General features: G+C 49.5%; 1 protein-coding gene across 1 annotated transcript in view; it reads left to right on the top strand.

Annotated features, from left to right (window-relative positions):
- The first annotated feature begins 14,527 nt into the window (after positions 1 to 14,527).
- The window catches only part of LOC144172537 (uncharacterized), a 31,443-nt gene continuing 23,959 nt past the window's right edge, over positions 14,528 to 22,011 (top strand). Inside the window, exon 1 of the mRNA XM_077701213.1 lies at positions 14,528 to 14,663. Within this exon, the coding sequence (XP_077557339.1) occupies positions 14,568 to 14,663 (96 nt within the window). The 5' untranslated portion in view covers positions 14,528 to 14,567. The remainder of the gene's footprint in view (positions 14,664 to 22,011) is intronic.

The raw sequence follows: 22,011 nt of genomic DNA on the forward strand, positions 1-22,011 counted from the left end.
ACATCTCGCACAACAAAAGAGCACACCATCCTCCATCGTCGGCTGCGTTTGAACCCGATGGTCGGGAGTGGCGTCGACAGATATATTATTAATCGCACTCACACTATGTGGTGAGTGCGATTAATTATGTGGGGTGTGCCCTTCGCATCACCGGAGGATGAAACTGTGGCTGCGAACGGCGCACATAAGTCCGACGCACCGCGGATGTCGACTAAGTGCACCCGCACCTTATCCAATACTTTATGTCTGGTAAGTGCCCTCTTATACGTGGTTGAGTAAAAAACGGAATAATTTCTTTGGAGAAATGTTTCACGCGTACGCCGATTTAGTGCTGCTTTCTCGTGCGCTAAATGTTTCACACTCAGCAAAACAACCCACCTCTGATATTAGAGCACGGAGGCTGTCAATCAGCTGATCTGCGGCGGCGACTTCATACGCGTCTGGCAATAGGTAGATCGTACTGTGCTGCACTCAACAGTACTTGGCGTGGTGATATTACGTTGCGTTCAGTGAGCAACAGTTTGGAAACGATACAGTTCCTACTCTCAAACAGACCACTGCGCTCACATTGCAACATTTGCGGGACGAACTAGCACTCGCTCGCAGGTGTGCGCAGAGACTGGGGTTGAATTGAGATACGGTTGTCACACTCGTTAGCGGAGACATGATATTTCGCGCAACTAACGCTATCGTGGTACAACTGATTATCAAATCACTCGCACACATCTTACACCAAAATACCAGCTCACGTCGCGGTCCGCGGCCTGCCTGGCCGCCATGAAGGCATGGAGGAGAAGAGGGGTGCCTGATCTGCGGACCGTGCGCACAACATCACCTTAACAACAGACGCGTGGCCACGGTTATGGCGGCGCACACACATGGTTGACTGCATGCATACCACACCAATGAATACCTCCTGTATCTTCCACTTATTTTAGTTTGAATGGGCAGTTGTATACAAACAGCTCTGAGACACAAACACTCGCAGTTCTCAAAATTAACGTCACTTTTTCTTGTATACAGTGCCATTGTGTCCTTTGGTTACTGCTCTAAGAGAACATGAGATATAAAAAAATGGGGGATCCCAATTTCCACTTTTAATGTATATTTGATAGTATTTTCATGTTATCTTGAATCTGCTTAACCTTAAACTTAAGAGGCCAATGGATTAAAGTCGATTAATTCGGGTTATCGGGTAGACTGGGGTGGATTAGTTAGGTGAGTGAATGAGCTAATGTGAATTTGTGGGACTGGTGTGTTGATTAATTTCTATTACAGGAATTAGCGGGTCAGTTAAGGCGGATTATGGTCGGACCAAACATGATATCTAAGGGGTCCTTCGCATTTGGAAATTTTGCAGCGTTCTCCTTCTCGACCAATTAGGAAATTTCGTCACGCACAAAGAAGCCGCAAAATTATGTGATAACCACGTAAATGCTATAAAAGGTCTTTTTTTATGCCCGTATGGCTCTGTTATGTTGTTTCTATATTAAAATTGACATCTCACACTAAAGTTAATAACTAATTGCCTTATGCATATTCCAAATTCATCAAAGGGTTTTCAAAATGTGTATATATATGAGGGGAGACAGTTGGAAAGAAACTAAACTGACAGAAAAAAAGGGAGGAACGATCAACTGGTTTGATGCAAGAGACTCTCGATAGCATTCTTCAATACCTTCTCTTTCTTTGCGCTACCGTTCTGCAGCCACCCGCAGGTGTAGCATCTAAACCACCGAACACATCCCCCGTCAAGCTGAGGAAGCGGCGCCAAAACTCTCATAACAGACTGTTAGCAGGCGTGGCCCAACTTGGCCAATGGTCGATTGCATGTTACAACACTTCCAATGATAAATCAGAGACTACCAACGAGACCAGTCACGATTGTGTGGGCACCAGCTCATACGCCATCGCCGGCAAACAAGGTCACCAACCTCGTTTCTCGAGATTTGACCCGCTTAGCCAGCGCTGAAGAAGCCGGGCCCGAGTGCATGCATCCTGCAGTTGCAGACCAGGCAGTTACCCAGCCCTATAGCCTCTTCCGTAGAACGTATTCATCCCCGCACAAATCGCTACCGAGTAACCAGGAAAGATTACTCCGCGCCCTGCGGGCCTACACATTCCCACACACCACCACACTTCACCTCTTTGACGGGACACAACTCTCTCCATTTCGCCGCTTCTGTGGAGAGCCTGGGAACCTCATACACATAGTAGGCCGCTACGACAAGTGTGCCGTAGAACCATCTAACCTCCACGTTCCCATAGAGAATTGGGAGACAGCCATGGCCAGCTCCGGCCTGGAAGATCAGTTGCTCTTCATGGAAACGGCTGTCGATTCGGCCCCCTCAAATGAGGACGCCTCTCTGAAACTTTGCCTCAATTTAATTAAACTTCATTTTCTCTCTATATATATAAGTTATCATTACTGCTGCTTGTGACTTCACTTGGCTATCATATTTCCTAGAGCCCAATCGCTGTCACCGGTCGCTGAAGGGCCATTAGCAAGTTCCTATCTGCGGTGGTTCCCTATCCAGTGCTGTCGTATACACGCCGTCCAATGAGCATTTATAGCCGTTCTTTCGTTCTAACAGCTCTGTTAGCAGATAAAAGATGGCCAGAAGGAAATTGCTCTAAATGCCACCTGCCACGCTTGGCAGTCGGAAATTGACGCCGACACGGGACTCTTTTTTACTTCTAGCACTGCTAATAATTTCGTGTTAAAGTTAAAGCGCCGTTAAAACTTGAAGTAGATGAAAAGCCCGCAGACCAACCGATTTATTTACAATGTAAATTTTTTGCCTCATTTTGCAAAAATAGGGGTGCGTGCGTGCGTGCGTGCGTGCGTGCGTGCGTGCGTGCGTAACATTTGATGGATCCAAAAAAAAGATGGCGGGTGCGTAGGCTCTCCTGCCCGCCAAAGAGACCGCCAGCTTGCCAGTAAACTACCTGCCCACCTGCCTGGCTGCCTGTCTGCCAGGCAGAACATTCTGCTAAGGATGCATGATTTGGAGACAAGGGGCGGCCCGTCACGAGCCGCCCGAGGGGGGAGACGCAAAATGCCCCACCACGGCGACACTCAAGGGTACCAAAAACGATTGTGGCCGGATGGGACGTCTGCTTAGTAGGACGAGGCAAAATGCAGCCTGCAGGAAGGCTGCCCGTTGCCAGAAGATTCTGGTTAGGATGCACCGATGGGGGAGGCGCCGGAGGCACCGGGGCGCTGCCCGCTGGCCAGGAGGGTACATGTTTGCTTTCTAGAAGACTGTGACGAGGAGGCATTATTTGGAGTCGATGTCAATGGTCGGAGATGGGAGTGGACCACAGGGTGGCACAGCGGTGGTTATGAAGAGCCTTGCGTTAGAGCGCAGCCCTTAAGCGCCCGCTCTTGTGGTTTCGCGTAGTTTCTCAGCGTCGGCTTCGTTGTAACCGAGAGAATGAAGACGCCACCGAAGACTGAGCGAGCAGGAAATTGGAGGACAAAAGTATGGCGAAAGTGGGAGGAAAGGACGAAATTTCCAGACAGGACGATACGTGCTCCATGGCAGCAACGCCTTACGAGATAATGACAGGGTATACCGCATGCCGTCGTGCATTTGTTGAGGACGCAATCACTTCCAAAGACACAATAGCTATGCGCCGTAGCCAGAAAACTACAGTTCGCGCCGCACTCAAATTTCGCATTAGCGACTATCGTAATCGTCTTCCATATTTTTGGTTCCTCAAGAAAACAACTGTGGTGTATAAAACTGCAGTGGTATGAGCCAAGAGTAAAATTAAATTAAATAATGAAAATAAATGCACTTAAATTAATAAAGGTAAACCTGCGGCCATAAAGAGTAATGCTTTCACATTCATACAAATAGGCAGCCTTAAGTGTCCCAACGAACCTTTTATTTCGCTTCAGTTATTGTTGTAGTCGCTGACATACCTCTAACGATTGGGCCCGCATTTGTGAACGTGGGAGGGTCGTAGTACCCTTCACCCGAGTGACGACCCGGAGCGTGCTGGCGGTGACGGTGACTGACCGCGAGCGGCTGTGCTCGTCGGTGTTTATTCGCCAGCCGAGCACAACGTTTCCCACTAAGCCTGGAAGGGCCCCCGAACTTAGCGGCCAACGAAGATGGGGGGGGGGGGGTCCACATACTCGTCCCACTACCATAGAAAACGTTTTGCAGTATAGCTTGTACAGTTAAATGTGCTCTTCAACACCTTAGATAAACCCGCCGCGGTGGCTCAGTGTCTAAGGCGTTGTGCTGCTGAGCACATAGACGCGGGTTAGATTCCCGGCCCCGGGGCCACTTTTCTAATGGAAGCGAAAAGCGAAAACATCCGTGTGTACGAGATTCCGGCGCACGTTAAAGATCCCCAGGTGGTCCGGAGCCCTCCATTAATCCGGAGCCATCCACTACGGTGCGCCTCATCGCCTGCGTAGCTTCGGCGCGTTATGCCCAACAATAAATAAATAAATAAATAAATAAATAAATAAATAAATAAATAAATAAATAAATAAATAAATACTTCAACACTTTCGATAAACGCTTTCACTCTTCTGTGCATCTGGAAGCACTGCGAAAACTATAACCACTATAACCACTGCGTTTTTGTGGCTTTCTTTTTAAAGTGGCTATCGAATGCGTTCTATTCTGCAACTTAAGGACAGCCGGCAAATAGCCGCTACACCGCTGTAACGACGTCGTTGAGCGGTCGAAGAACGCCAAGACCGGGAAGGAGAGAAAAATATTTTAAGCAAGTTTCTAAGTTATCTGATGAGGAGAGAGCAGTAATTTTTGGCTGAGGCACTTTGCGACCCCTTAATCTAAGTACAGGATGTTGTGGTTGACTACTGTCTGCAAGCACTCAAGGTTTAGAAAAAAGTTGAAAAAACTGTTGCAGGGTCGCTTTAGTTTGGCCACAAAGAAACCTTCATTATGACTTTTTTTTTATGCCGACTTGATAAGGAAACGAAAAATGAGCACAAAAAATTAACAAAAAGAAACACGCCTGCTTTTTCTCTTCCAACCCGCTTGAACCCGTTTGAACCGGTTTGAACCGGTTCGAACCGGAACAGAATGGTGCTCTGGAACCTAATTCGAACCGAACCCGAAAGGCTTGAACCCGAACCCGAACCGAACCCGAAAAAATTTTGCTTCGACACCCTGGACTCGTGCGTGTGCTATGCTTGATGACAGACAACTTTGTCTGCGTTCTATTGCGCATCAAATGTCTCTTAGCGCACGTCGCGTTCGCGCACGTGACGCGAATAGAGTGTTCAAGAGATATTCGAGCTGGCGTCGGTACTTCCAAAGAGGCGTATGCCGGCATACGTAGCTGGCCTGGTGGAGGCAGCGGTGAGGCGGTTGCCGGGTGGGAATGGGGAAGTGGGGACTGGGGTGGCAGAATACAACCGGCATGAGCGGGCGAGAGCATCACCTATTCAGCCACGCAAGCTGCGTCCCCTCGTAATATTGCCGTGACTATTATAACGCGTTCAAGGCCGACATGGCGGTGGAGCTGTTATGGCAATAATAACACGATAATGTTTCCCCAGGCTCACCAGGGGAGAATACGGCGCTAGTGCCGGAATTGGTTCGAACGCTGGGTTGAAGGCTAAGAGACTGCCTCCTGTCTACACTACAACAGGTGCTTTAAGCGGTGCTAGCCTATTCGAATATCGTCGGACGGCACTGTAGCCATGCCTGCAGGGCCTAGCTAAAGTACCGTCGGACGGCCCCCTAGGCACTGCGTTAAGAAAAATGGATGGACTTGAGCTCGCCATGTTGTGAGGCGAACCGAGAACCGGTGGAGAACTGGGGTAACAAATTGGATAAGAGATGGGTCTGGAAGAAGGGTGGCCCATTAATTTGGTGGAGGGATGAAACAAAGAAATTCGGGCGTGAACAGTGGACTCGATGAGCACAGGACGGAAGCGGTTAGAGGAAATGGGAGAGTACTTCGTCCTGCAGTGGAACTGACTAAGATGATGATGGTAGTGGTGGTGATGATGATGATTATGGTGTTGATGGTGATGATAATTTAACCCCTGGTGCTCCAAGCGAGGATCTTCCCCACATAGATTTGCACATACTTTTGTTCGTTTACCCTCTGCAAAATTTGCCATTATTCGGCGTAGAGATCCCCCTGTGGCACAGCGACGGAGCATGTTACGAAGAGTTCGATGAGGGGACGTTCTTAACGGTTTTCGGGATGGAAGTGCTGTAGTCGTGGTCGCAAGATGCACGATATGTGAGCTCTCGTGCCTCTTTGTCGGCGCCTCATTCTATTTCATTCTGTTGTGTCCAGGTGTCCAGGAGACATTATTTTAAGTGCGAATGCACTTCTTAAGCGAGCGGAGGTGGCTGGCGCGTGCCACGTGTCTCAGACGTGCTTCAAATCGGCTCCGTCAATTATGCCATTTAACAGCGGATCATCGACCCCTACTGGATCAACTTTGGTACGTGAGTGTTCCTTTTGACTCAAGGAATACGTGGATACCAATTTTGGGCCATTTTACCCAATTTTGGCGAAGATACGGCAATTTTAGCGTCCGGCGTGGAGCCGACCTCGCTAAGCCTAACCCCGCCGGCGGCGGCGGCGGCCACGTGCGCGGCTGCCGAAGCTACCCGGGTGACCTTGGAGGCCGCCCCGACGTTCGCCGCGTGTTTTCGCGACGAAATGGAGAACAAGTGTGAAGAAATCCAAGAAATAGACACAACCGCACCCGGATCCGACTCGATTCGCAAGCGGCGCCGCGACCAGGCCAGTCGCGAAGAAGCCGGGGACAAGGCGAGGAAGACGGTCGTCGTTACTGCCACGACTACGCAACCCGTTGCAGCACCGGCGAGTGAACCCGACATCGCGGACGACATCATCGTCGACGACGACGCTGGAACACTCGAAGGACTAGACAACGAGGACGTGCAACAGTCGACAGAGTGCCCGGGGTGGACTGTTGTAGTTTCACGCCGTGCCAAGAAACAACAGGCATCGGAGGGAAGCTCACCGCAGCGAGGACTCAAACCCAAAGGTAAGCCGAGTGTTCGCATCTCGGCTCCTAACGCTAAAGCTAAAGAAGAGAAGCTACGAGCAGCCAAAGCGCAGTTTGTGAGCAAAGTCAACGCCAGTATGGCGAAGAATGCACGCATGCCAAGTTTCGCCTGCAAAGGGTTAGTCGTGGCAAGCACAACCATGACTATACTGAGAGGAGCCATTATTACGGCGGCCAACGTGGCCAGAGAGGAGGCAGAAGAGGACTCGATAGCCCCGAATGTCGCCCAGAATATTGTCGTACTCAGCACGCCCTGCGAGAGCAGAGCTAACAAATACGGAATGATCAGGGTGCTAACGATCGGCGCGGCTTCGTACGAAACCTACGCGTATCGCTCTACCCCCGACGACACGTCCCGCGGAGTAATCAGCGGAGTTGGGCACGAGGAATCTGAGGAAGATATCCGCAGATGCATCGTCAATAAGCACAATCCGACAGCCATGGCTGCGCACCGACTAGGTAACTCTACGTCGGTAGTAATACTGTTTGAGGGACAAAAAGTACCGCACTATGTAAAGTACGGAGGCTTTGTGACCAAGTGCACGCTATACCGACAACATCGGGAGGTGTGCAAGATCTGCGGGCAAGTGGGGCATAGGAAAGATGTATGCCCAACACCAAACGCACGGGTCTGCTTTGCGTGCGGCAGAAAGAATCCCGGCGAAGACCATAAAGAATACTGCAAGCCGAAATGTAAGCTCTGCGGCGGCTCCCACGTTACGGGCGCGGGTAGCTGTAAGAACAAGTTTAAGACGCCAATTCAGATCAAGCAGCGTCAGTGGGCCAAACAGAACGCCGAGGCCCGAACGAACGCCAAAATGGCGCCCACGCCCTTGCATACCCCGAAGGTCAGACTCTCCAGAAGGGATGATTTCCCCGAACTGGAAAGCCGCCATGACGGAAGCAACGTGGCGAGCCGCGATTGGAAGACAATGACGTCAGAAAACGACGGTATGACGTGGGCTGACGTCAACAGCGCGGGGACGAAAACAACCCAGTGACAGCGCTCCGCCTCCCGAAGGCGCGAGGCGCAGAAACAGGAGAGGGGAGAGAGTGTCAAGGCCAACGGCGATAAGACAATAACAACGAGAAGAGAGAGATCCACGTCACGAGGGAATGACGCAAGTCTCCCCTCGCCGACACCTCGCAACAAAGAAGCCGAGAAAGTGAGTGACGGCAGAAAGAGTAGCGGGCAATGTGGACAACAATGCAAAAGGAACATGGACGAGCTAAAAATAGCCATGCGGAAGATGCAAACTACCTTGCAAGAACAACAAACCAAGATGGCGGCGATGCAGCTCACAATCGCACAACAGCGAAAGACAATAGAACAACTCAAGGAGACTAAGACCTTAAGCAACAACTCGACAGCCGAACAGCAAAGAAATGGCGGGAAAGGAACCGGAAACGGTACTCCCAACATCGCCATAGCAACCACAATACCCAAGACCTTCCAGTTTCCCATGGCAACCCCTGCTACGGCGAAGCCTTTGGAACCAACGGCAGAAGATGAAGACATCAATAGCGCCAGCGAAAGCGAGAGTGAGGACGAGGACGCAAAAGCAGTCCTACCAGATCGTCCACACCACTAACCCTAGCAGAGCGGAGGGCGGCGAAACACGAGGGAACACAACCCCTCGGCTACGTCGGCCTCAACAAGCGAGTTGGACAACTTACTACCATTGTCAACAGATGGGGCAAGAATTTCGAGAACCTCGAGCACCGACTTGAACAACGCCTCAAGAACAAGATCACTCAAGCCATACTAAAGGCAATAGAAGAGAAGTTGCCACCGCTCGTCGAATCAGCGGTGCAACGTTACTGCAATGCGACCGCGATGGCGGCGCCGATCCCGTCGCAATAATGGATAGACGCCGCAACAGAGAAGGCGTCATAAGGATCTGGCACTGGAACGCAAACGGTTTCAGATGCCGGAAAGCAATACTACAACAGCACCTGCGATCACTCGACACCTCGGAGCTTCCAGATGTCATTGCGATACAGAAAACGCATGAAGAGAACCTGCAAAGAATATCACTGCCCGGATACCGAGCGTATGCGGCGCCACCGAGCGCTCGCACGTGCGGCAAAGGGGCAGCGCAGGGAGTGTGCACGTTTGTAAGCAAAGGTATAGCGTGTATAAAACACGACAAATTCCTGGGCAATAGAGATTCGGCCATAGAACTCTGTGTTACTGAAATTGCACTTAGCGGAAAGAAATTCCGAAACCCCAAGGGCAGAAAAAAGACGTCGACAACGATATTCGTAGCCAACGTCTACAGCAACCCACAGCACGGCAAGCAGAAATTCAAAACTCTACTGCACAAGACAAAAGAAGCCGCTGCACAAGCAGGCAGGGACACAGGAGGAGATGCGGCAGCAATAGTCTGCGGCGACTTCAACGCCCAACACACGGAACTCGCAGGAGCCTCTTGGACGACGCAAGTGAAGCCGAATACACACTACTAACGATCCCGACACAACCGTCGCGCATCGGTACGTCGACGGCCCGCGATACCAACCCAGACTTGGCCTTTGCTGTACTACCTCCGGGAGGCACGGCCACATGGAAGAACACGGGGATCAACCTCGGAAGCGACCACTTCATAATCGAACTTACGATACCTCTTGGTCACGAAAGAAACGAAAGACCGGGAGGTAGAACAATATCGCACAAACTGGTCGACTCGAACAAATTCCGAAACACATACGTCGGAGAAGTCGAGAACATCGAGGAATGGACAGCCAAAATATGCACGGCTGCCGAAGAGGCAACCGAATCGATCGAAACATCGGAAGACATAGAGCGTATGGACCCTCGACTCGCTTACTTACTCGAGGCGAGACGGTCGATACAACAACGATGGCGTAAGCAGAGACACAACCGCACTCTGCGCAAAAAAGTGGCGAACCTCGGTCGAGAGATCGAGAAATATAGCCGACAACTTTGCGCACAACAATGGTTCGCCCTATGCAACCAAGCAGACGGGCAACTACATCGGGGCGGCACCTAGAAACTACTCAGGCAACTCATGGACGAGAGCAAAAGCGGAGAGTTCCAGAGTAGTCGCATGGCACAAATACTGCACGTTACTGCCAAACAGATGGGAGAGAAGGAGATGCACAAGCGTCTAAACGAAAAGTACCTTCCCCTCAACGACCACGAAGACCACCCGGAATACACCGGCCCACAGAAGCCAGAGCTCGATCGAGACATCGAAGAATGGGAAGTCCGCCAAGCAACACAAGATCGGAACTGCCGGTCGGCGGCCGGGCCAGACAGAGTGAACAACAAAACCCTTCGCAACCTAAGCGACGCGGCCATCGCAGCCCTGACCCGATACTACAACGTATGCTGGAGACAGGGTCAACTACCAAAAGCATGGAAGACCGCCAAAACGGTCCTACTACCGATACCCAACAAGCCACCGGGCATCGAGGGACTAAGACCCATCTCGCTCACGTCATGCGTGGGCAAGGCGTTGGAACACGTCCTGAACACCCGATGGAGCCGCTACCTGGAGACGCACGGACTCTACCCCGACGCCATGCTAGGGTTCCGAGCCAAGCTCGGCACCCAAGACGCCATCTGCAACGAGAAATCCTGGACCCCCCCGGAGGTGCGCCCAAGAACGACAACAGAGCGATCCTGGGCCTGGATTTGCAGAGTGCATTCGATAAAGTCAAGCACTCGGCGATCCTGGCTTAGGCATCGAAGCTTGGTCTAGGAAAAAGATCCTACGATTACATAAGATCGTTTCTCACGCGCCGCACGGCTCGGCTGGAAGTCGGAGGCGAGAAGCTGGAGGAGCGCACGCTGGACAGTGTGGGCACGCCGCAAGGCTCAGTGATATCTCCACTCCTCTTCAACCTGGTAATGATCGAGGTTGCGAGAGGATTGGAGAAGCTCGACTCCAACACCAAACATTGCATCTACGCCGACGACATCACCATTTGGGTGACGGGCGGAAGCGACAGCAACATCGAAGCCAGCCTCCAAGCAGCGGTGGACACCGTGGAGACCGCGCTCTCGGGCACGGGACTCCGGTGTTCGCCGCAGAAATCCCAGCTCCTGATCCTGCCGCCAACCGGGAGGCATCGAAAGAAGGCCGCGGAAGAAGCAGCCAAGAACATCGTCGTCCACACAAGCGACGGGAAACCCATTCCGCACGTACCGGGGCTGAGAGTCCTCGGCATGTTCGTGGACGGGGTGCAAACCAACGGTACAGCAACGAAGCACATCGTCACAAAGATGGGCATCGCCACGAGACTCGTGAAGCGGATATCCTCCCGAACACGAGGAATGAAAGAAGGAAATCTCCTGCGTCTGCTGCAGGCGTTCATGATCAGCCACGCAGCATACGCGGGGGCTGTCCACCGATGGACAAATGCGGAGAGGCAGAAGATAGACGCCTCCATCCGCAAGGCATATGCGGGAGCCCTCGGGCTGCTGCACGGCACCAAAACAACGGCCTTGCTGGCTCTGGGAGCACACAACACGCTCTCAGAGATCAGCGAGGCGCAACGAACGTCTCAACTGACGCGACTGGGCAGCACGGTAGTGGGCAGAAGGCTGCTCGCGAGAGCGGGCCTGAAACCCCCTGGCGAAACCCAGGAGCCTACGAACACGATCCACAACGGACCAGGAGACGCCGACCTCGTGCCGCTACGGGACGAAGTGGTCAGGCGACTCGTCGTCTACCCCCTGCCCAAGAACACCGACCCGGAAAGGGACCTGGGCAGAAGGGCGGCGCGCGCTCTAGCGCTTGCCCGGCAGTACAAAGAAGACGCTAACGCGATCTTCGTGGACGCGGCCAAGTGTCGCGGAAAGCGAGACGCCTTCACGACGGTGGCCATTCGAGCATCCACCGGGGAACTGCTAACCGCCAGCACGGTCCGCACCCGGGCGGCAAGCCGAGCGGAGGAGGCTGCAATTTCAGCAGCCCTCCGCATCCCGGGAACGACCACAATCCTCAGCGACTCGAAGATCGCCATCCGCAACTTCGCCCGCGGCGTGGTGTGGAAGACAGCGGCCAAGATCGCAGAAACAGGGACGGCACCCATCCGGTCCACCGTAGCCCTGAAATGGTTCCCGGCCCACGCAGGCAGAGAGCTGGCAACCAACATCGGCAATCGCAACGAAGAGGCGGATGCCACGGCTCGCGAACTCGCAAAGTGCCGAGCCGTGGCGGAAGCCCCGTCGGACCCCAGCGAACAAGACCACAACGAGGAAGAAGACGCAGAACCCATCACCGACTACGGCGAGGTCCTGCGATGGTACCGCGACCAGAGGCAAGCCTTTCCGCCCCCGCACAGGGAACTATCCAGGGCGGAGGCAGTCAGGTTTCGACAACTACAGACGGAAACCGTGCTGACACCGGCGCTGGCGCGCCACATGTGCCCGGACCTGTTCGAGGACGCTACGTGTAGTGTGTGCAAACGCGAGACAGCGACGCTATCCCATCTCATGTGGGGGTGTGAAAGTGAGGTGCGCGACGGGAGGGACAATGTGCAGTGCTCGAGAGACACATACCCACCGGATGTGCGCGAGTGTGTGTGTTCGACAGACATCAACCACCAAAGAAGGGTCATCCAGCGGCTCGAAGCGGCCTTAGCCAAGCAAAGGCGAAAGAGTGACCCAAACACGACCGACCCCAGACAGGGGAGGAAGTGGACGGGGAGCTCAAATAGCCCCAGCAAGGCGGGCACGAAGCCTCGAGGTCTACACCCGGACTTATAGAAATCTATAAGTTAGACTAGGGAGCGGCTACGAGCCCTGCGCGGTCGAGCCGGTTCCTAACACGCAGGATGTGTTTCAATAAAGTCTTTTCTCTCTCTCTCTCTCTCTCTCTCTCTCTCTCTCTCTCTTAAGCGAGCCTGGATCGTCCGCCGCCGTTGTCCGCATAGCAACAGCTGCGGGTGCGCGCGCTCCTCGTCTTCCTCCTTGTCTTCCCTAGCAACGGGGGGAGATGGGCGCGCGCTACTCTCCTCCTCCTCTCTCCGCTCAGTGACTGCGGGTGTTGGGCGCCTCCTCTCCACTTCGGGCGGGAGAGCTCTCGCTCGCGTAGCGGGCGCTCCGCATTCCGACGCGTGAGGGCGCTCGTGTAGCCCTCGCCGTAACGGCGGGCGCTACTCTCCTCCTCCTCTCTCCGCTCAGTGACTGCGGGTGTTGGGCGCCTCCTCTCCACTCCAAGATCACGATATCCACCGTAATCGCGCAATTTGCACTTACACACTCTCCCCCTCGGGGAAGTGCGAGGGAATTTTTTTCATTCTGCATGGGAGTATCTTACCCAAGTGACTAAGCATTCTGCCTGCAGGCAACAGTCGTTTGACTTTTGAGAGTCAGTAGTAATGTTCACTTGTCTGTTAGATACTTCCACATGTGGGATTGCTGGAGGATTCCCCGAACGTCCACTTCTTTGATCCTGTATGTAGGGGGGTCATGTAGTCACAAAGATTGTTAGAGTAGGCGACAACGACAATTTCTGCCTCGTACTTCCTTACATCCCGGATTCAGTGCATACCGTGTTCTCATGATTTTGGAACTCGCGTGGAATGAACTTGATCCTGACACGCGTAATTTTTCTTGTATGGGCTTGGAATCGCTAGGGAACGCTGCATTTGGAAAACCTGGTTTTTAAAGAACACGCTCCTAATCATCTTTCCGTTGTTTTTGTTTTCGATCACTCCATCAACGACTACAGGGTAACTTATTGTATTGTCAACACCGGTGGAGTGAAAAAAGCTGCCTATTTTGTTCATGTTATGTGGGCTTTTGCAGGCTAATATTCATTTCAAAATTAATAATGGGGTGCCTAGGCCCAGCATAACTGGGCCTAGGTGTTTTGTTTAAATAAAATGTTTTGTTTTGTTAAATGTTTTGTTGGGCGAGGTGGTTTATGATTTCAAAAATGTGAAAAACAGTGAAAACTACGAGGACATAGGAAAACAACTAGACAAGAGGAGCTCTAGTCTAGTGTTCTTGCGTTCCTCTGTTCTCGTACTTCGCGTTCTTCTTAATTTCTATGAAAATTTTTTTAGGTTACGAGAACAAAACTTGGCTGGTAGCTACACCAAAACGTCGTGGGTGAACGCAGAAACTTTCAGCTTTCTTCGGGAGTTTCTCATGCAGATCGATGAAAATCTTTCTAGTTCCAGTGGCATTCAATACTTTGAATGCCGTTTTACTCAAATGTCCTTTCAAATGCTCGTGTAGCATGTGTATAAATCACCGGCCGTCATGACGGTTTCCTGTTTCTGCAGAAGAAAAGCATCATTCGACATTTTATGCAGTTCATGCTTTGTGATAAGGCTGTTTGTTCGCTCTGACTGCCTTACATGTCAAAGATTTGTGACCACAGAAAAGGTATAGATGCAAATAATGCAAAGCAACAATGCAAAACTAAATAACACAAGGAGGAAGGAGGCTCGACCTCTTTCAATTTGTGTTATTGTCTAGCCGCAAGTATGCTTCGGTACAGCCACACAATGGGTTCTGCAGCCTGGTTTGAACAGCATGGCAACACTTCCGAGCATATTGCTTAGACTTGGCTTCATCTTATTTGTGAGAAATCATAAGCATTTGTCCGACGAAGTCCTGGATGCTTGGAAGGTAAGTGACTGTGTATTCCTAAGCAGGAGTGTGCTTGTATTGAAAATAATGCATAATAACTTTGAACGATTATTTATTTTGTTTTCAGGCGTACAAGAACAAACTCTTAGAAAAAATACAGACAAAAAACTGTCTGAGGGAACTTTTAGTAGCACTGGCATAGGTTGATAGAACGATAGCAAATTTTATTAACACTTCAAGCTGCTGCATTTTCCGTCCAAAACCACCTTCCTGGATCTGGGTTTCCATAAAGCCTTGACACTGGACATGTTACGTTCGTAACATTCATGTACACCTGCATACAAAGTGTGTTTTGCGAGAACTGGAACAGCTGAAATGTTGTGACATAGGCTCTGCCTGCCAAAATCTATTGTGATAGTGCGATTTATTCTTGGTGTTTTATAGAAGCTAGAACATTTCATGCTCTACTTTACAATAACATGTTGCCTGCTATAGAATGGCCAGCTGTTGCTGTGACATCACGAATTGCGACTCAAAAAATAAAGCCGCAGATATTCAGAACGCTGCACGAACTCCTTGCGGAGCGACCCCCCATGTTACATTTTGTCGGCCGTGTTCTGTGCAAAACTACTGAACATTCCAATTAATATAAGATCTGAAGGGACCTAAAGGTTTCCTTGATTTATCGGGAAGTTTGAACTGTCAGATGTCGTTCGATCCCAGCGCTCGCTATTACACACTTTATATAGAGGGTATTTATAGTAGAGGGTACTTTATAGTAGAGGTTGTGTAATCACTTCACAGCCCAGGTGTATTATAGGCCTTCTTCGGAGAAGAATCTTCACAAGTAAACGTGAGAGAGCCGACACTAGAAGCCAATTATCCCTACTGACGTCACGTCGGAGCGGGAAAATTCCCGTAAAAAGTGAAAGCGAAAGAACCAAGTGATAGTTTAAAAGCCAACAATAAAAGAAAGTGCACATCGCCGCTAGCATGAGAGTTATTTGTATTTGTGTATTCATGACGTAGCCGATGACGCAACGTGCTCCTGATTATTATAAATAGAACGTAACAGCCCGATCAACCACCAAGCACCTTCCACGCTCAACCACCTTCAAAGACTGCAATGGCCGGTGATTTTTATACTTTAAGTACACAAAATTAATGAACCATGCTTGAAAGGTACACAACTAGTTTACTGTCAGTCTATTGCAGACAACACCTTAGAAAAACATAAATCAGGCTCGGTATTACAAATTTGGTCGTTTTCAACCAATTACGTCACGTAAAAAATTAGTTTCAGAAACGACCCGACTCTGAATAACTACCTGCATTGAGTACAGAATAGTGGTAAGAACGCCAGACGCAGAAAATTCTACTATATACGGTTGCTTGATTTCAGACGCTTGTTCACTAACACAGCCATTCTTTTGTGAAGTAGACTAATCTGCAGCGAGGCATCTTGACTGCTCCTTACATACTGCCTGGAAATCTACTGGTGACATCGAAAACTGACTCTTGAAACAAGATGGACTGCGCTAAATCAGAGTGTATTCACGTTACCCTAGAGCACGCAATGAAGTCTATAAGAGGGCGTTGTCGATAACTTCTGAACATTGGAACAACTTTTACACTGTCTAGCCATTCAAACAGGCTGAGTTTTCTTACATGTGTGTAATGAACGGCCGAAATCTTGTGCCCTTATGTGGGCTCTATTACTGGCAAAAAGTAAAAAAATCTCAAAACAGCCCAGAGCATTTGGTGAGTTTTTGTACGACTGCAAAGTTTCAAAAAAAATGGGGACGCCCAAGCACTAGTTAGGTAGTAAGTAGTAGTAGTAGTAGTAGTAGTAGTAGTAGTAGTAGTAGTAGTGGTGGTGGTGGTGGTGGTGGTGGTGGTAGCAGTAGTAGTAGTAGTAGTAGCAGTAGTAGTAGTAGTAGTAGTAGTAGTAGTAGTAGTAGTAGTAGTAGTAGTAGTAGTAGTAGTAGTACCAGCAGAAGCAGCAGTAACAACCTTATTTTGCCCAAAAAGCGGGGCTTCCAATTTTTGGGGGAACTCAACGTATGTTTCATTGTCGAGCGAATATGCTGATATTAGGTATCGGCACAATGGCGCCATGGATCGCTGATGACTGCTGCGCTTGATCGTTAGAGAGGGGCCAGCGTGATAAGTTCGGCGCAGTTGTACTGAAATAAGGTTTACTTTTAGAACGGGCGCCAACTTTTCACTTTTGCGTCTTTTTCTTCTCTTTGTTACAGTTAGTGAGCGTATCGGCCAATCGTCCGTGTAAGCACTACGTGTAGCCTTAACTTCAGGTACTTGCAAGGCTGATGATTAAACGTGCCTAGCAAAATCAAAATTATCTTACTGAAATCCGTGAGTAGATTGCCGGCTGACGAAGTGATACCTCAAATAGCAATGTAAGCCTAGAGTCAGCTGCGCACAGCTGCTTGACATCACGAAGGAAAGAAGCCATTTAGAGGGAAGCTACTTTGCTACTCGCGTAACTGATACTTCTTTAGTTAGCATGCCAAAAATTAGCACTGTATACCTTCGAACGTTCATCTAGTGCAGGTTTTTATTTTAAAATTTTCAGGTGTAAACCAGGTCGAGGCTCATATTAGAAATGATGTCGTTAGATTATAGGCTGTCTAGCGATAGCGATGTCCATGCTCACCCACCGCGGTGGCTCAATGGCTAAGGCTGAACACGAGGTCGCGGGTTCGATTCCCGGCCGCGGCGACCGCTTTCCTTGTGGAGGCGAAAAGCAAAAACGCCCGTGTGTACGAGATTTCGGCGCACGTTAAATATCCCCAGGTGGTCAAAATTAATCCGGAGCTCTACACTATGGCGCGCCTCATTGCCTGCGTTGCGTCGGCGCGTTAAACCCTACAATCAATCTATCATGTCCATGCGCAAATCTCGGGCATTTGTATCGGCTGCAGAGCGGCCCCAATATTACGTGATACCTCTCTGGAAGAAGTTGTTCCCACTCTCTAAAAGAAACGAAACAACATGGGGAACAAATTTTAACACTTTTGTGGACGAGTCATTATGTGTCACGGATAAGGACTGTACCGTAACTTCAACGTGAACATCGTAATAATTCTCAAGGAAAGAGAATTTGTGTCACGTATACGGTCGAGACATTACAGAATGATTGCATTCAGTGTTAAAATTTGTCTTCGTAGTTTGCTAGAAACAACGCCTGCTAATGTATGGGCCTTTTTTATTTTTATTTATACCCCCGGTACAAATCTGGCATTACAGTGGGGAAAGACAAAAGGAACCGCCAACTCGAATTGCTACAACTTGCATAAAGTCAATGAAGACAATATCATGTGTACTCAATACATCAAGGAACTCAGATTTTCAGGTTGACAAACGGTTGACGGAAGTGAGATTACAGAAACAGAGCAAGAAACTGAGGTTGACAGGTTAAAAAAAATCACGCATTGGTCTTTTAGGCAGCACCTAAACACAAAAAACTCGTTATCAATTTAACACTTCAGCTTACTCTAAGAAAGGAAAACACGAAGCACTACCGACAGCAGCAACAATGGCTGAAGGCAAACGATTTAACTGGAAAACTGTCTTGGGGTCAAAATAATTTTTGAATCATGCAGTGTTACATCGGTACTCCCACACTTTGTGAATGTTATCGACTGGTCGAGATACGTAGTGTGGCGGGAAAATGTAACTGTCATGAAAAACACAGGTTCGGGATAACCAAACATTATGAGAGCTTCAGGAGCTGCTTAGCTCCCCGTTTACTGAACTACTCCTCTCGTCACACAAAGCAGGTTTAGAATACCATTGCCTGCTTGTGTTTTTGTTCAGGGGTTGCGTAGCCCCGTATTCCTCTGAGAAGAACGAGCTTTCATAGGAAAATCCATAAGTTACGGCAGGGTGTATTTCCAGAAGGCCATTCATCCTAGACTTGTGAAAAACTTTGTCGAATCATCTGGTCGAGAACTAAAAGCCTAGACGTAGCAGATGAATTACAAGACCGAAAGGCACTTGCTTTCATTAAATATCTTCATAGAATAGCGGACCCGTTTAAGGAACTCGCTTCGCGCTTTGGGATGAGAACTGCCATAGGGGGCCACAAAAATTGCGCTGGGTCCGCACAAGAGTAGATAAAAAGCTGAATCGCGGGTTTAATAAGCAAGTGGCAATCCAGAGAATCAAGCAGGCCAACTGTTATGTTACGTGCGCATCAGGTGTGGTTAATCGCATCATCTGCAATGTGACTGAACATAGGCTGCCAAATTGGGCATTGTAATAATATGTACTTGCGAGATCATCATCGGTTGTGGAAATGTCCCAATTCACAATGCCTCAAATGCGGCCGCAGGCAACAATTTTATGCTACTGACATTTCATTCAAACACACATAAGAAATTAAATGGTCAATTTAATTAAACTAAATTAAACAGTCGATAAATACAGGAGGAGGAGGAATAAATGTTTATTCCACGAGCGCTGGTGCTGCTGTTAGGGCACCCGCCCGGTGGGGGGCGTCCCTAGTCCGGGATGCCCTGGGCTTGGCTGGCAGTCCAGGCCCTCTTCACCAGTATACGCTGGGTCCCAGGGTCTGGACTTTTCAGGCAGGCCACCCACTGCTCGTAAGAGGGGGAAGGGTTGGGGGGTAGGCCTGGGGTTTGTCCGCACTCCCATACTTGGTGGTAAAGCGTGCCCGGCAAGGGACAGAAATTGCAGGTGGCCGGGTATATGGTGGGGTAGATCGCGTGAAGGAGGGTGCGATGGGGATAGGAGTTCGTTTGTATCCTTCTCAGGCTGGTGGCTTCTTGTCTCGATAACTGGGGATGTGGAGCCGGGAATAATGTTCTGCCTTGGCGATAGTGGGCCAGAATGTCTCCATATTTGACAAGAGGTTCTGTTTTGGGAGCGGCAGGCGATGTTTGTCCCTCGTAGATAATGGCCCGGTGTACGTGCGCGCGGGCAGCGGCATGGGCCGCCTCATTACCAGCGAGGGATGTGTGTCCGGGTACCCAGACGATTTCTATTTCAGGTAGCTGACCCTTGGTTTCGAGGATGCGGAGGGCTGTTTTGGAGATGCGTCCCCGTAGATAGCTACGGCACGCTGCTTGCGAATCCGTAAGCACTGTGATTGCGTCCTCGCTAGTCGTTGCGGCCAGAGCAATAGCCACTTCCTCTGCGCTTTCCGTCTGCGTTGTACGGACGGTGAGGCAGGTCACTTCTTGCCCTGTTGAATTGGTGACGCATACCGCGTGCGCTGGTCGCTGCGGATAAGGAGACGCGTCAGTGTACGTTGTGGTTGGATTTCGCCCATACTTTATGTCCATGGCCCTGGCTCGTGCGATTCTGCGAGCTTGATTGTAAATTGGGTGCATGTGGCGTGGTAGTGGCCTTACCCTGATGTTCTGTCGAATAAGTAGGGGAATCCTAACCTTGTGGTCTTGTATTGGCGGCGTTTTATAGTGCAATCTTCTTAGGGTCGCACGTCCTGTTGGCGTTAATTTGAGGTGTTCTATTTGAGAGGTATGATGGGCTTCCTCTATCTCTTCCCAGGTATTGTGTACTCCAAGTTGAAGCAATTTCTTTGTCGATGTCTTGCAGGGCAATCCTATGGCGGTCTTATATGCTTGGCGGATAAAGATATTCAATCTTGCCTTCTCATTCTTTTTGAGAGCCAAGTACGGCGCACCGTACGCCATCCGGCTGACTAGTATTGCCTGCACCATGCGCAAGGTGTCCGACTCTTGCAATCCAAATCGGCGATTTGATACGCGGTGTATTAAGTGAGTCAATTGACTGAGCGTCCTTTTTAGTGAGGCTATGGTGTGGAGGCCTGATCCATTTTGGGGGATTGTAAGTCCCAAAATGCGCAGATGGGATACCTTTGGGACTGGTTTTCCTGCTATGTGAATTTCCGGATCCGGAATGCTCCGCTTCTTTCGTTGAGCCGTCCCACTACTGAGAGCAAGGAGTGCCGACTTTTCTGGTGCGCAGATGTATCAGCCAAGCAACTGCCGTTCACCACCCGAAGAAGATTGCTTATCAGTAAAATTCTTGATTCTCCTGTGGCTGTTATTTCGTCCTTTGGCTTTTTTTTCTGCATATATAAATTTCCGTCTTGATCTAGGAACTCCAGTTCGTACACGAGCGCCATCCCTGTGTTTTGGGGCTCCACTTGCGTTCAATCATGCTGGTTTCCGCTGAAAAATATTAAACTTCGCGCGAAGTTGGACCCACTACTTTTGTTAAACGTCTTTTCAACGAAACCGAAAATTTGTCAAGTTCTCTGAATTCATAATTGTTACCATGGGTGATATCCGTGAGGGGGGGGTCGGGGGCGAGATATAGGCGGAATGCCTGAAAAAGCCTCTGCCCACGTACAGTTCAGTGTAGAAGGTGCAAAATGCATAAATCGTATTATCAAGCACGCAACAAAAGACACGCGACACATAGTGCTTAGAGTAGAACATTCAAATATTTGACATAACGTTGAATAGAGCTCAAAATATACTTTTCAAAAAACTCTAACGATACCATGTCACCCACAAATAAACAGACTACATTCCAAGTACGTAACAAAAACGCACGCGTTACAGAGAAATGAAAAAAAATAAAACAACCCGATGCATACATTTAAAATTTACACAGCATGTCACAATGCGCCAATTTGTGCGAATACACAAGACACACTGCAAGCAAATCAATTTTCACAGTTCTATGCCGGATAATACACAACACCACTGTAAACTATAAACCTTCTGCATGCACCATTGAAAATTTTGAAAAGACTGATCAAAATAATGTATATATCACCCCTGTTCAACGTGCTAAGGGTCTGTAAGTGTAACGTCGGCCTACCGCAATTTGCTTGTGTTACAGGCAGCCTGTGCTTAGAGTATCTTATATTGTACGCCCTGGAGCCGCCGTCCGGTGGTTTGTAATAAATTCCAGATTTTTTATCCCACTGCAAAGTTTAAGGTAGTATATTTGGTCCGCCTTCAGCATATTATGTTTATTCAAAAGAGGCTAAGGTCGGAGTTCCCGTTTGTCCCCCTGATGGATCTCGCGTGTGCGTAATACTTTTTTCTGCAAAATAATTAGTCTATCACAGTTGCAAGCTGGTGTAGTACCCAATACTAAAATTTCATCGCTCAGCTTGGAACAAAACAGTGAACAGGGGTTTTGCTTTAACCAGGTCGGGAAAACACTGTGTATTTTATACATGCAGCCAATGGCTTTAAATAGATCAGTTTCCAGTTTATTGAAGTGTGTATTCCAGGATAGGTTATCGGTAAACCATACCCCTAAAAATTTTGTTCTAGTATGTTACCGTCAAATACAATTTTAACATTTGTTGTATCCGTTTACTCATTGTTTTGAAGAT

The sequence above is a fragment of the Haemaphysalis longicornis genome, unplaced genomic scaffold (genome assembly GCF_048455015.1).
Source record: "Haemaphysalis longicornis isolate Haplotype H1 unplaced genomic scaffold, Haemaphysalis longicornis Haplotype H1 scaffold_23, whole genome shotgun sequence".
Classification (NCBI taxonomy): Eukaryota; Metazoa; Arthropoda; class Arachnida; order Ixodida; family Ixodidae; genus Haemaphysalis; species Haemaphysalis longicornis.